We start from the raw sequence: 14,302 nt of genomic DNA, 5'->3' as shown, positions 1-14,302 counted from the left end.
ATATTTTGTCATTTCTAATCTGTTTGTATTTTCATTTCCCCTAAAGTGTACATTCTCTTTCTTCTCAGGTAGAAACTTGACAAACAGGTTCCTTGTATTCCAGGTATTTAGCAATTCAATCTTAGATCTTCTATGATGCTCAATCCAGATCCATGCATACATAAGAACCTAAAGTGTTTGGCCAAGCATTTCTTGCCTATTGAAACATCCCTGATAAGTACAGAACTAATCAGTGAACCCCAAAAATGCAGGCAAACAAATAAATGATCTGTCACCAACATTTTACCTGTTTTATTTTGATCAAGAAGTAATCAATGAAATCCCGAGGATTGTTAATGTCCAAGGATTCTTGGTGTTCTTTGATTTTCTCTAAAATATAATTGTGTATACAAGTAAAATTTTTAAATATTTTGCGATGACTTCCTGGGAGGTAATCAATGAGAGCAGGGAAACTATTGTAGACCTTAAGGATAAAAAAAAAATTAATTATTAAATTAAAAACATTAAAGAAATGAGATAAAGAAAAAAATGGTCTCTATCTTCTGGGGAAGCATTTAATGTGCATATAAAAGTAACTGTCTAATGCTCATAGGGATACTTAAGGGAACAAACTCTGACCAGATGATGGAAGATAATAATAATTTCCTATACACATACATCAACCTCATAGTATTAAGGCATCTTTATGTCAATTCTCTCTTTTTTTAACTTAAATTTTTTAATTTTTTAAATTGTCGTAGACTCTGGGTCTAGTGTTCTTTCTTGCTAGATAAGTGGTGCCTCACGTCTGCTGTAAACAACCTTCTGCCTGGCTGCCTGGCACCAGGGTTTTGTTTTGTATTGACCCAAACCCCTAACTCCACATATCTTCAAACCCCTCTTTCCCTCATGTCCATGAGTTAATGTTCACAGTTTAATTGTCCCTTTGTGCACGTCCATTACCATGTTTGTAAGCCTTCTGATCCTAATAAAAATGGAGCAAGGACCCTTAATCGGGGCTCTTGTCTTCTCCAGGACATTAGTCATCTCTCGCACTTTAATCCTGTGTCCTGCTTTCTTGCTGGGCAAGAAAGAACTCTAGACCCAGAGTCTACGACATTAAATGAGTTTATTTTTTCAAGTTTATTTATTTATTTTGGGAGAGTGAAAGAGTGGGGAGGGGCAGAAAGAGGGAGAGAGAGAATACCAAGGAGGCTCTGTGCCATCAGCACAGAGCCCGATGTGGGGCTCAATCTCATGAACCATGAGATCACATCTGCACTGAAATTAAGAGTTTGGATGCTCCACTGACTGATCCACCCAGGCATGCCTATTTTTTAATTTTTAGAAAGAATGAGAGAGAATACAAGCAGGGTAGAGGGGCAAAGGGAGAGAGAGAGAGAGAGAAACTTTTTTTTTAAGTTTATTTATTTTGAGAGAAGGTGCATATGCGAGTGGGGGGAGGGGCAGAGAGAGAGAGAGAGGAGGGAGAGAAGTCCAAGCAGGCCCTGTGTGTTGTCAGCACATAGCCCAATGTGGGGCTCAATCCCATGTCCCTGGGATCATGACCTGAGCCAAAATCAAGAGTTGGATGCTCAACTGACTGAAGTGACTGAGCCACCCAGGTGCCCCAATTCTCTCATTTTTTAAATATTAATTCCTCCCTACAACCTTGAAATATAGAATGACATGAATTACTATGATTCACATTTTACAGATGAAGACCAAGGTTAAGGGAGTTTGGGCAACTTGATATATAGCACAAAGCTACTCCCTAGTCAGTGTTCCCTGGTAGCATCTGTGATCCCACACGTTTTCTCTTCTTAAAGGAGACATTCTCTTCCTTCCTAAATTAGCATACTTCTGTTAAGTAATGTGATGAAGAGGTCACTAAGTGAGTGGAGGACAAACCTTGTGGGCAATGGGAACCTTCCAGCAGGGGCCTGCATGCCCATGGCGTGATGTGGTCATGTTTCCAGGCAGTCACCAAAGTAGCTTATGGAAACTGAGGTTTGAGGTTTAGTGGAAAAATCACAGACCAGGGAACAAATGGGCTTGAATTCCACCAGCTCCATATTTGGACATTTGTCTTCTTGTCTGTGAAATAAAGGCTTCAACTATCTTTCTCAGATGCACACTCCAGGACGCTTGCCCTGGGCAGGAGTTCGGTATTCAAAAATTCACTTCACTGAGTATAACTGGTGAAAATGTCACAGTAGACAGCTCCAAAGGTAGGTCCCTCTCAAAAAAGGCTGAAAATTTTAGCAAAAACCATGAGAATCAACTTGTCTGAACTCTAGAAAACAAAGCAATCAAGAGAATGCTGAATTAAGAAAAAGGTAACTTGAAAATGGCAGGAAAGCTTTGTGAAGTTTTTAATTTGTCCTTGTCCCACCTCTTTCCTCAGTTTGGCAGGGGTCTTAGCAAGGGCAGCTTCTTGCATGGGACTCTGGTTTCTAGTTCAAGAAAGAGTAGAGCTGACCATCCTCACAAAAAATTGTTTTCTCTGTTGCCACTTCTCTGGGGCAATCTGAAGGGCTCTGGTCTTTGTCTCATCTAACTTAGAACTCAGGGTGGAAAAGTAGTAGGTATGTCTCCAAAACTCTGTAAGGCAAATGAATAACCCACAGCCTCCTCGGGCAAAGATTAGTTAAGGCACAGGATACAACATCAAAATCCTAGGAAGAAAAGCTGAGGAGAGAGTAACTTCTGGAAATTAGGGCATTCAAAAGCACCCATGTATACTGAGGAACTTAGAAATTTAAAGTTTAGGGGGCGCCTGGGTGGCTCAGTCGGTTAAGCGTCCGACTTTGGCTCAGGTCATGATCTCACGGTTTGTGGCTTCGAGCCCCACGTTGGGCTCTGTGCTGACAGCTCAGAGCCTAGAGCCTGCTTCGGATTCTGTGTCTCCCTCTCCCTCTGCTCCTCCCCCACTCACACACACTCTCTCTCTCAAGAATAAATAAACATTAAACAAAAATTAAAAAAAAAAAAAAGTTTAGAAAGCAGGACATAGGCTAAGAAAAGACCTCAGAAAACCCTAAGCTTTCACCTCTGGATGATCTTGGCTCAGCACAAGCTGAGAAAGAATTGAAAACAGTCTGATGAAAGCACTGAAGGTGTGTCCCAGCACAGAGCCAATCTGGAAGAATTCATTAGTTCCTTCCTCCCTCCCTCCCTCTCCCTCCCTCCCTTCCTTCCTGCCTTCCCCCTTCCCTCCCTCCCTCTCTTTCCCTCCCTTCCTCTGTCCCTCCCTTCTTCCTTCCAGTTCTCTCTCTTTCTCCCCCTTCTCCCCCTCCCTTTCTCTCCCCACCCCCTCTTTCTCCCTTCATTTCGGCTCCTCACATTCAAGGAAACTTCCATCAAAACATTAGCTTAATACAAGCTAAAGGAACAGAGATTTCAGAGACCGCACATGACAAAGAAGAGACTTAGCAAAAACAGTTCAGAAAAGTCACTAAATAAACATCTACAGCCTATAGAAAGCAAAAAACCCAGCACACACGGGGGTGCCTGGGTGGCTCAGTCCGTTAAGCGTCTGACTTTGGTTCAGGTCATGATTTCATGGTTCATGAGTTTGAGCCTCATGATCTCATGGTTCGTGAGTTCAAGCCCCACATCGGCTCAGTGCTAACAGCTTGGAGTCTGGAGCCTGCTTTAGCTTCTGTGTCTCCCTCTCTCTCTGCCCCTCCCCCATTTGTACTCTGTCCCCAACCCCCCTCTCTTTCAAAAATAAAATAAAACATTAAAAAAGTAAAAAAACAACACACACACACACACACACACACACACACACACAAACAACAGCACAAACCTATAGCAAGCAAAACAAAACAAATCTCAAGAAGGGAGAAGAATCTGATTTCCACAGTTACCACATTATAACATCCAAAATGTCTAGTTTTCATTCACTTCACAGCATGGTTCATACAGAATTTTGGACTTGGACAAAACAGTATAAGTAGCTTCTCAGGAAGAGAGGATCTTGACCTCACCTGGACCCATGAGGAGCTCAAAATCTTGGTGTTTTCATTAAAATTTTCCAGGAAGCCAAGTAAAGTCTGATCTGTATAATCAAAACGATTTTGGAAAATAACGGAGCAGACCATATTACAGGTAGCACAGCCCAGGACAAAAGTGGGGTCACAGGGTAAGGCTAAAGAATAGGAGAGATTAAAAAAAAAGAATAGGAAAGATTTATTAAATAGCATTAAAATATACATATAAAAGTCTTTGTTGTTGATAACAGATAAAGGTAATTTTAGAACCTCTAAAGCAATATCTACCTAGCAATCCCTTTATCGGTGAAAATTTTAGTATGCTTAAAATCAACTTGTCACTTTTCCCTTAAAAGTGAAGTCCATTCCTGCCTGGGTGGCTCAGTCAGTTGAGCATCGGACTTCAGCTCAGGTCATGATCTCACAGTTCGGTTCGTGGGTTCACGCCCCGAGTCCGGCTCTGTGCTGACAGCTTGCTCGGAGCCTGGAGCCTGCTTCAGATTCTGTGTCTCCTTCTCTCTCTGCCCCTCCCCTGCTTGCACTCTCTCTGTCTCTCAAAAACAAATACATGTAAAAAAATTTTTTTTAAAAATGTGAAGCCCATTCCATCCTCGTTTGTTTAATAATAGTTTTCCAAATACTCCATTTATATCACTACATTTGGTGCTCGCTTCAGTAGCACATATACTAAAATTGGAACGATACAGAGAAGATTAGCATGGCGCCTGCACAAGGATGACACACAAATTCGTATATCACTACATTTGTTTACCTGATTTTTACCCAAGGGGACTATTACTTTGAAGAACAAAAGAAACAAATTTAAAGAAGTCCCTTCCTTCCTTCCTTCCTTCCTTCCTTCCTTCCTTCCTTCCTTCCTTCCTTCCTTCTTTCCTCCCTCCCTCCCTCCCTCCCTCTCTTCCCTTCTTCCCTTCTTTTACTTTTTAGCCAACACAGGGCTTGAACTCATGACCCTGAGATCAAGACCGACTTTACTGACTGAGCCCACCAGATGCCCCAAGAAGCCACTTTTAAAAATACCTAATAGGGGTGTGTGGCAGTACATGGAGCATGCAACTGTTGGTCTTGGAGTCGTGTGTTCAAGCTCCACATTGGGTGTGGAGATTACTTAAAAATAATAATAATAAAAATAAATTTTTAAAAACTACGTAATGATTCAGGTTATTAATGAAGAATCACACCTGTTTGGTAAGCTTGCAATTAGCACTCATATAAGGAAGGGAAAAAATGACTAAGGACCTGGACACCTTTTATGTACAATGAATAGTTGAAGTGACCCGTGTGTAAAATCAGCAGAGGAAAAGATTAGAGAAAGGAAGATTATGGAAAAATGCAGATACTGGATGGAATGAACGTAAAAAAGCAAAAGCTATCCATATTATATGAGAAGAAAAACTAACACAAATGAATACAAATTATAATACAATTTGCCTAAAATAAAAGTAAAATAAGAACTCTTTATTTCAAACTTAAGTCACAGATAAGCAGACAAAAAAGATTAACTTGACAAAGAGTCCTGGGACGCCTGGCTGGCTCATGAGATCAAGCCCCACGTTCAGCATGGAACCTACTTAAAATTTTTTTTTAAAAACAGAAAAGGCAATAAATAGAGTCCTTTTATTTCTTTATTGCAATATAGAAAAAAATAATTTTCTTCTCTAGGAAATAGTGTCCATCAGGCCCCACATTTATTTGGACAGCCTGCCCTCTTGTGGAATTCTGGAATATTACTATATATAGCCATTAGCAGAAGCCCGTATCGTTGCTATAAATTTTTTACTTGGACTATCATTTAAGTCAATTCTGTCATTTTACAGATAAATGAAAGCAGAGTAAAAGTTTTATATTTTTAGTGGGAAATATTTAAATGAAATTGCTATAATCAAATGATCAATAAACTTTATATGCAAAAGGCCCCAAATTCACATCATCAATGTAATTAAGGTGACCAGAATCAAAAATGAGGAAGAAATGAGACAGAATTAAAAAATAGGAAACATGTTTAGTTAACTGCTCCTATTCCAGACTCCTTTTCAGTTGAAACACTCAAGGACAGTAAGCTTTTGGAAAAACTTATTCTAGAAGGTAGGGGATAAATTTAAGAAGGCCTTGAGATTTCTGTGTGTGTGTGTGTGTGTGTGTGTGTGTGTGTGTGTGTGAGAGAGAGAGAGAGAGAGAGAGAGAGAGAGATTCACAGCTAAAATTTGGTTTTTAATCTTTCGCTTCATTTTAGAGAGAGAATTAAAAAGCAGGGTAATTTGAAATCCACACTGAAAATCAGATTCATTGTGACAAGCACTTCATAAGTCACTGGAGCTGACAGAGGGGGGGTAAAATAATTACCATACAAGTTCTAACCCAAATCCAATGATTTTAAAATGCACCTGGAATTTTTATTTAGATCATGAGGCCAGTAGATCAGGAGAAGATAGCAATTGAAAAGATAGTTTGTTACTCAGAGTTACCAAGAGGGAAGCACCAAGGTAGATGAGGAGGCAGAAGGAACAGAGGGAAAGCATGGGCCAGAGTCTTCATTGGGGCTTTCATGGGAAGGAGTGAACAAGGCAGGGTAGGTATGCTGAGTACATTTAGGATCAGATAGTTTGAACAGTTGCAGAGGGCTCTGGGTTACAGGGGTGTTCCCCAGTTCTTCAGTAATTGGCCCTGTGTTGATTTAGAGCAGGGAGAGTGGGGCGCCTGGGTGGCTCAGTCGGTTGGGCGGCTGACTTCGGCTCAGGTCATGATCTCGTGGTCCGTGAGTTCGAGCCCCACGTCGGGGTCTGTGCTGACAGCTTGGAGCCTGGAGCCTGTTTCAGATTCTGTGTTTCCCTCTCTCTGACCCTCCCCCGTTCATGCTCTGTCTCTCTCTGTCTCAAAAATAAATAAACGTTAAAAAAAAAAATTAAAAAAAAAAAAGAGCAGGGAGAGTATTGGCTTGGTGTGTGAGAACTTGGTAAAGGAGGCAGCTGGGGGTATGGGCTGTGGATAGGCTGATTTACAAATCAAAGACATGCTCTAAGACAAGATGTTTGCTATATCTAGTAATTCATTACCCCTGGGAGGGGAGGTTGTTCCCTGGTTCTGCAAGGCCTCTAAGATGTCAAAACATTACAAAATAGAGAAAATTAGAAACATGATTAATAGACTATAAAGGAGAGTAATATAAGGAAAGTCAACTAATAAGAGAGGCAGGGTAAAGACTTATTAATAGCTGAAACTTAAATAAATCATTTTATAATTTGGTATTTGTGTAATTTTCAGGATTATGCTATAGCATATATTTCTTAACATATATTAAATAATACTACAGATTAGCAAGCAACATTAAATAACTCAAACTGGTAATTTAAAAATAATCGTTTACAGTCACCCTGGAAAACAGGATGGAGGTTCCTCAAAAAAATAGAACTACTCTATGATCCAGCAATTGCACTATTAGATATTTACCCAAAGGATACAAAACTACTAATTCAAAGGGATACATGTACCCCGATGTTTATAGCAGCATTATGTGCAATAGCCAAATTATGGAAATAGCTTAAGTGCTCATGACTGATGAATGGATAAAGAAGTGGTATATACATAACCAATGGAATATTACTTAGCCATCAAAAAGAATGGCATCTTGCCATTTGCAATGACATGGATAGAGCTGGAGTGTATTATGCTAAGCGAAATAAGTCAGAGAAAGACAAATACCATATGATTTCACTCATATGTGGAATTTCAGAAACAAATGAGCAAGGGGGAAAAAAAAAGAGAAAGGCAAACCAAGAAACAGACTCTTAACTATACAGAACAAACTGATGGTTACCAGATGGAGGTGGGGGGGTGGGGGATGGGTTAAACAGATGATGGGGATTAAGGAGGGCATTTGTGATGAGCACTGGGTAATGTGTGAAAGTGTTCAATCACTAACTTGTACATTTGAAACTAATTTAAATTTTAAATTAAAAAAATTTTTAAACAGCTGTTTATAGGGAAATCACAACTGATAAGGGCTGCACTAAAGATGCCTGGGGAATTACAACCATAAAAAAAGTATCATTACTGCCAGAAATGTAGACATGGGCCTGGGAAGAAACCTTCGGACAGATCAATGAAGCTGACCAAACACATATAGACCAATGAAGTAAAAGCACATGCCACTTGTTACATGTGCTCCATCAGGGGGTGATGAGGTCACTTCCACTGTGTCCACTTGACAAGTATTCCCTGGTGACATGTTCTGAAACAGGTAATGCACATATACATTACGGGAAAAACATTGTTCTCTAACTCTTTGAAAAAATGACTCCCCAAATGTTCTACCTTCATGACGTAATGATTTGGAAATTAACAAATTTGGGACAGAATAGGATTAAATGACCTTTTGTATACACAGCCTATGCACGGTCATGGAAGGACATACATAACAAGCATAGATACACAAAACCTCCCTTGGTTCTCTGCTGCACACCCTTTCTCCTCCACAAAAGGGCTGAAATGTTTCCAAGGATATCAGTAGACAAGAGAACAAACAGCCTGTCAAGGTCAGAGTTATAGAATAACCCACCATTGGTTTTTCTCAACTCTTCCATGAGGTAGTAGGCTTCCTCTTGAACTCGGCTCTCAAGGTCACTCTTCCCCATCCCCAAATTCCGCAGGGTCATGAGGCAGAAGCGCCGCATCTCCTTCCATCTCTTTCCGTTGGTGAAAAGGATTCCTACCAGAGGGAAGACAGAAACTGGGACAGAAGTCCTGGGCAAGGAGGAGGAAGCCTTGTAGATGGGCCAAGTTCTGCTGAGTTACCCTTCAAATTCCTGTTTTCCATCCTTCTTATTCCCATAACCAGTGCTGAACCTGCATACCAGCATACCTACCATGTCCTTTACTAATTCTTTCAGCTAATGGGAAACTTCCTCTTGCAGAAAACTCTTCTCCTAGATCAATCAGGGCTTCCTTCACTGCCTTATATCCATGCAGCACAACAGCAGGCTTCATGCCAAAATACAGAGTGAAAACTGGGCCATAGGTTTTTGAGAGCTGAGAAGCGCAAAGAAAATGTATATATTATTACCCAAAGAAGTCACAATTTGGCTATATTTTGTGCATTTGTGTGTGTGTGCATGATTAACCTGATATCATCATCATATTGTTGATGTTTTTATTCTGCCGAACGTAGCTTCACCTATTTCTGGATGTTATGTATAAATAAGATTGTTACAGCCGACACATAGAGAGGGCCACTGATGTGACAGGCAATGGCCCAGACTATTATTACTCAGATTATTACAACTAGCCATCACAGCAACACCTTGAGCGAGGTTTATTTACCCTGTTGTATAGAGAGACTGAAGTTCAAAGAATTTCCTATATATTTCCAGTGTCTAATAACAGAACACCCCAGTTTCAACCCTGCTTGGCATACCTCTGATGCCTGAGCAATTTACCAGTCCCCAGTGCCTACCTGGGGACCAATACCCAGCTGATGGTTTCAGGATCATCTGTAAAGCTCATCCCCTGGAGATTCTATCTCTGTAGCCTTACGATGTACACTAGAATTATGTATTTTTTTTAAAAAATCACCACAGATGATGCTAAGGCCCACTCCACTTTGAGATCTGCTGCTATTACTAACATAAAAAGAGAGCAAGCATCACAGAGACCAGCATCTCATAGAAGGAGAATTGCTTCTTTCTTGCAGCATTCTTGGGGTACAGACAGCAGTTCTGTACAGAATCCAAAGGGATTCTGTTACCATCCAGCTGGCCCCAAGGATTTTTTTCTTTCATTCACTCATGCAAATGAACTACTATTCAAAACTACTTCCTTGACATCAGGCACAATTTGCTTCTTCAGAGTTCAATTTTCATGACTATTCTGAATAAAACACACAGTTTATGTAGTAGATGACTTCTCGAATGAAATCTCCAATCACAAACTACCTCCCTTACCGTTTACCTCCAGCCAGAAGTCATACCAAATGTCTCTGAAACAAAGAAGGGCAGCAACATTCCTCACTTTTGCCATTTGATTATTTTGATGATACCAAAGAATGACCTAAATATTTCTCTATTCATAGAAAACATTATTTTATTACACTATTTTTTAAAAGTGATCTCTACACCCATTGTGGGGCTCAAACTCATGACCCTGAGATCAAGAGTTGCACGCTCTACTGACTGACCCAGCCAGGCACCCCTTATTCCACTATTCTTGACAATACTCCGCAAGGAGTATTTGCTTTATAGATATATCTTGATGTTTTTATTTTAATATACTATAATTTAATATATTTTCATAAAGATATTTTATTTAAAAGCAGAGGTTAATATACATACCCTTTGCAAACTGCTGGAGGAGCATAAAGCATACTTACATTGCATAAGGATTTGCCCATGTTCTTCCCATCTACCTGTAGGATATTTCCAATAAAAGGGAGAGGACGAGGGCCAGACGGGAGCTTCCCCTTCCCAATGTTCTGTTTCCAGAGAGAAAGGAGAAGCCAACAGGAGAGACAGAGCACCAGAATCACAAGTGGATCCATGGAAGTGTTCTCTTCTTAGACAACTGTGAGCTTAAAGTCTAAAGCTTCTGTACACTCACTGCTAATTCCACCTGTGATGTTTGTAAGGTAACCAATCAGCTAGATTTACTTTCATTTCTCTCTTAAAGGGACTTTGGCCCACTGATAAAGATAAAAGTATGGGGTACCTTACTCTTCTTTTGCTTCTAATGCCATGCCCTGGAGATTCTGTTCTAAAAGGTCTGGGTTGGAGCCCAGGGAATGTTTTTCTTTTTCTTTTCTTTTTTTCTTTTAAACACTCTAGATGGTTCTGATTGAGAGCCAGTGAAGTAAATTATTTGATCACAAAAACTGAAAAATATTCTGGATTTTGAGTAATGACCAGTTTGTGAATTTATGATTGGGGGGGGGGGGAAATCCTTGCATATTAAAAGTTTATCCTTTAATGCTTTATCAAACACTATAGTATATTTTGTCCTAGAAAATGAAAGCCTTTTGAAATATTTTAGTGTACTGTACTAACATTACAACTATTTAAACATAAACTAGGTAATGTAACTCTTAAATGTCCAAACATGTAACAAGTAATTAAGTAAATTTATACAGTAAAACATTGGTTTGGGAGCATTATTCGTTCTGGAAGTAATCCAAAGGACTTGTATATCAAACTAAATTTCCCCATAAGAAATAATGGAAACTCAGATAATTTGTTCCACAATCCAAAAATATTCACACAAAAATGATTACACTACTGTAATATAATACAAAATAATAAAGAAAATACAAAATATAAAGAAAATAAACAAATTAACTTGCACTTACCTTTGAAAACCTTTGTGGCTGGTAGGAGGCAGACAAGAGAGAGGAGGGTTATTGTGTAGGACAACTTTCACCATCACTAACAGAATCAGTGATATCTATTGGCTCAATGGAATCTTTCTCTTTTCATGCAACTTTAACAAGAAACCTATCCAATGACACTTGCTTTTGCCTCCTTTTGAGGATTTCACAGAAATGTGACATTGCATTGGTGATCATCCACAACCCCACAGTGAGAGAGAGAGAGAGAACCATTTTCTCAGTTGTGATCATGTGACATTCAGTGTCACTTACTACTTGTATTGCAAGACATCACTCATTTATCAAGTTAAAATTTATTAAAAATGTTTGTGCATCTTGTAGAACACTCACAGAACAAGTTACTTGCAATCCAAAGGGTTTTTTTTTTTTTACATTTACCATATTACCATAAATACCATATTTACCATCAAACTCTTGCTCCCCCAAATACTGGAAAAAGGAATTTTAATTTTACAAATGGAGAAAGGGAAATTTGAAGACAATAGGAGACCCATTCAGTGTTGCACAGCTCATAAGTGACAAAAAGGATTTGAACTGAGATCTTTTGATGCTCACTGTGCCTATATGTGATACATACGATCCACCGGTTGCCTCAACAATGATAGGAAAATAAAATCAAGCCCCAAAGCATTAGTTCCTCTGTATGTACACCTCATTGACTGTTCACAAAATAATAGACTTCACTAAATAGAAGCCTTTATTTATTTGATTCCAAGGACAGCAGGGCTGTAAGTTCTCAAGAGAAAAAAATAAAAGATAGGGATTCTCCCTTCCTCATAACCACAGAGGTAAAACTTGCTCAGGTAACTGAAAAAAGAGCCAATCTCAGAACTTAGGGAGCAAGACTTGGGAAGCTATGGTTTCCCCCACCTCACAGTCACCTCCAGACATAGCTGCTTCTGTTGCTTTTTGTGGCCTGGCATTGTCAGAAATAACGGAATGAAGTATGCATGGCAAGAAATGGAAGACTTTAAAACAAAAGGCATGGATTCAGTGAATGGGAATGGGAACCAGGGGACACTATACAGACGCACAGAATTGGGGCACCTGGCTTGCTCAATTGGTAAAGCATGTGACTCTGATCTTAGGGTTGGAAGTTTCAGCCCCACATTGGGTGTAGAGATTACTTAAAAATCAAATCTTAAAAACAAACAAAACAAACAAACAAACAAAACCCCACAGAACCAACACAACATGCAGACCTGAACAGATGACATTCAGTGGTCATGAGGATCTAGATATCACTGGAATAAGAGATGTACGTTATCAGATCACTAATAGTAATGCTTGTACAAAGGGATGTTCTGCAAATATCATATCTGTTCTAAACTGACTAGTGCAGATATTTCCAAGCTCTTTTACTAAAGTTTTACACAATGTTTTATCCCTCATATTTACAGGAATATTGAAAATTTATGGAATTTTGACATCTGTTATCTTTTTAATGTTTGAGAGAGAGAGAGACAGAGAGAGACAGAGTGCAACGGGCAGAGGGGCAGAGAGAGGAGACACAGAATCTGGAGCAGGCTCCAGGCTCTGAGCAGTCAGCACAGAACCCAATGCAGGGCTCAAACCCACAAACTGTGAGATCATGACCTGGGCCCGAAGTCAGACGCTTAACCGACTGAGCCACCCAGAAGCCCCTATCATCTCTCTTGTGATACATTCAGTTACCTTTGCCTAAGATAAAATTATTTCCATTTTAGGGCTGAGGGAGCTGGGCCTCAGGGTTTTAGCTCCTTTGCCAAGGACACACAGACTGCAGGTGGCAAAGCTCAGGCCCCACATGCCCTGAGAGGTGTGTGCTTCCATATAAGAAAAACACTCAGTTCAAGCAAGTTTCCCATGTTTATTGAATGTATATATACTGAGTATGATTCACTATGCCAGCACTTACCCCACCCAGTGACTTTTAAATAAACATTTGAGTCAATTATGGCAGCACAGGTTGGTTAAAACAGGAGTCAGAAAAGATTTGTAACCTTTAGCATTTGAGTCCAGGTCTTGGTGAACCTTCATAATTTATCAAGGGCAGAGGCAAATTTGCTGACTCACATACCTCTAGATTTAAAAGAGCCACACTACCTAATAAACTCCATAGCTTTTTTTTTTCTTTTCTTTCTTCCTTTTTTTAAATAGGCTCCAACACCCTAGGTGGCACTTGAACCCATGACCCTGAGATCAAGAGTCACACACTCTACCAAATGAGCCAGCCAGGCACCACCTCCCCCTGGCTCTCTGTAAAGCAATCATTTTATTACTTGGGAGATGGGTGTCCCTTCTTTGCTCCTCCTCCCTCTTGCTGAGGCTCCTGCCTCGCCCTTTCTCTTTTTACAAAATGAGTGACAGATGATTCAAGATAGAAGGGATCAGAAATCCCTAGTGTAATACCTACATTAGTTTTTGGAGTAAGGGATTGGTGACTTGGTGAGGTGAAGTATCACCAGCCCATCAAGTACAAGACCTCTACTTAGAATCCACCTTAGGGTGTGTGGGTCGCTCAGTTGGTTAAGCGTCCCACTCTTGATTTCAGCTCAGGTCAGGATCTCATGGTCATGAGTTCAAGCCCCATGTCGGGCTCTACACTGACAATGCAGAACCTCCTTGGGATTCTCTTTCCCTCTCTCTCTGCCTCTCCCCTGCTCACTCTACTCTCTCTCTCAAAATAAACCTAAAAAAAAAAAAAAAAGTCCCAGTTCAGGGACACCACACACTGAAGTGATTTCCCATCACTGCCCAAATAGATGGTCAGGGAGGCATCAGCATAAAGCCCTCCACAGTCAGAGTACTATAGACCTCAGGACAGAAGTGTTAATTAAAATAGTTTCTTCTTGGGATGCCTGGGTGGCTCAGTTGGTTGAACGTCCAACTTTAGTTCAGGTCATGGTCTCACAATTGGTGGGTTCGAGCCCCATGTTGTGCACTGTGCTGACAG

At 40.1% G+C, this 14,302-nt stretch overlaps 1 protein-coding gene and 1 non-coding gene across 3 annotated transcripts in view; one reads left to right on the top strand and one right to left on the bottom strand.

Moving 5' to 3' along the window:
• LOC122493051 (cytochrome P450 2C41-like) overlaps positions 1-11,195 on the bottom strand; it is a 35,202-nt gene extending 24,007 nt beyond the window's left edge. Inside the window, exons 1-6 of one of the 2 annotated variants that reach the window (XM_043597026.1) lie at positions 10,360-10,463; positions 9,935-9,969; positions 8,861-9,023; positions 8,554-8,703; positions 3,975-4,135; positions 287-463 (exon numbers count right to left, since the gene is read on the bottom strand). In XM_043597026.1, the coding sequence (XP_043452961.1) occupies positions 287-463; positions 3,975-4,135; positions 8,554-8,703; positions 8,861-8,981 (609 nt within the window). In that variant the 5' untranslated portion in view covers positions 8,982-9,023; positions 9,935-9,969; positions 10,360-10,463. Of the gene's footprint in view, positions 1-286; positions 464-3,974; positions 4,136-8,553; positions 8,704-8,860; positions 9,024-9,934; positions 9,970-10,359 lie in introns of both variants that reach the window. The other variant, XM_043597025.1, reaches the window with a different exon arrangement.
• LOC122493572 lies at positions 4,641-4,747 on the top strand. Its single transcript, XR_006299934.1, has one exon. It is a non-coding gene; the product is annotated as a U6 spliceosomal RNA (small nuclear RNA).
• Positions 11,196-14,302: the final 3,107 nt, after the last annotated feature.

This window comes from Prionailurus bengalensis, chromosome D2, assembly GCF_016509475.1.
Source record: "Prionailurus bengalensis isolate Pbe53 chromosome D2, Fcat_Pben_1.1_paternal_pri, whole genome shotgun sequence".
NCBI lineage: Eukaryota > Metazoa > Chordata > Mammalia > Carnivora > Felidae > Prionailurus > Prionailurus bengalensis.
This window is presented reverse-complemented; position numbering and strand designations above follow the sequence as displayed.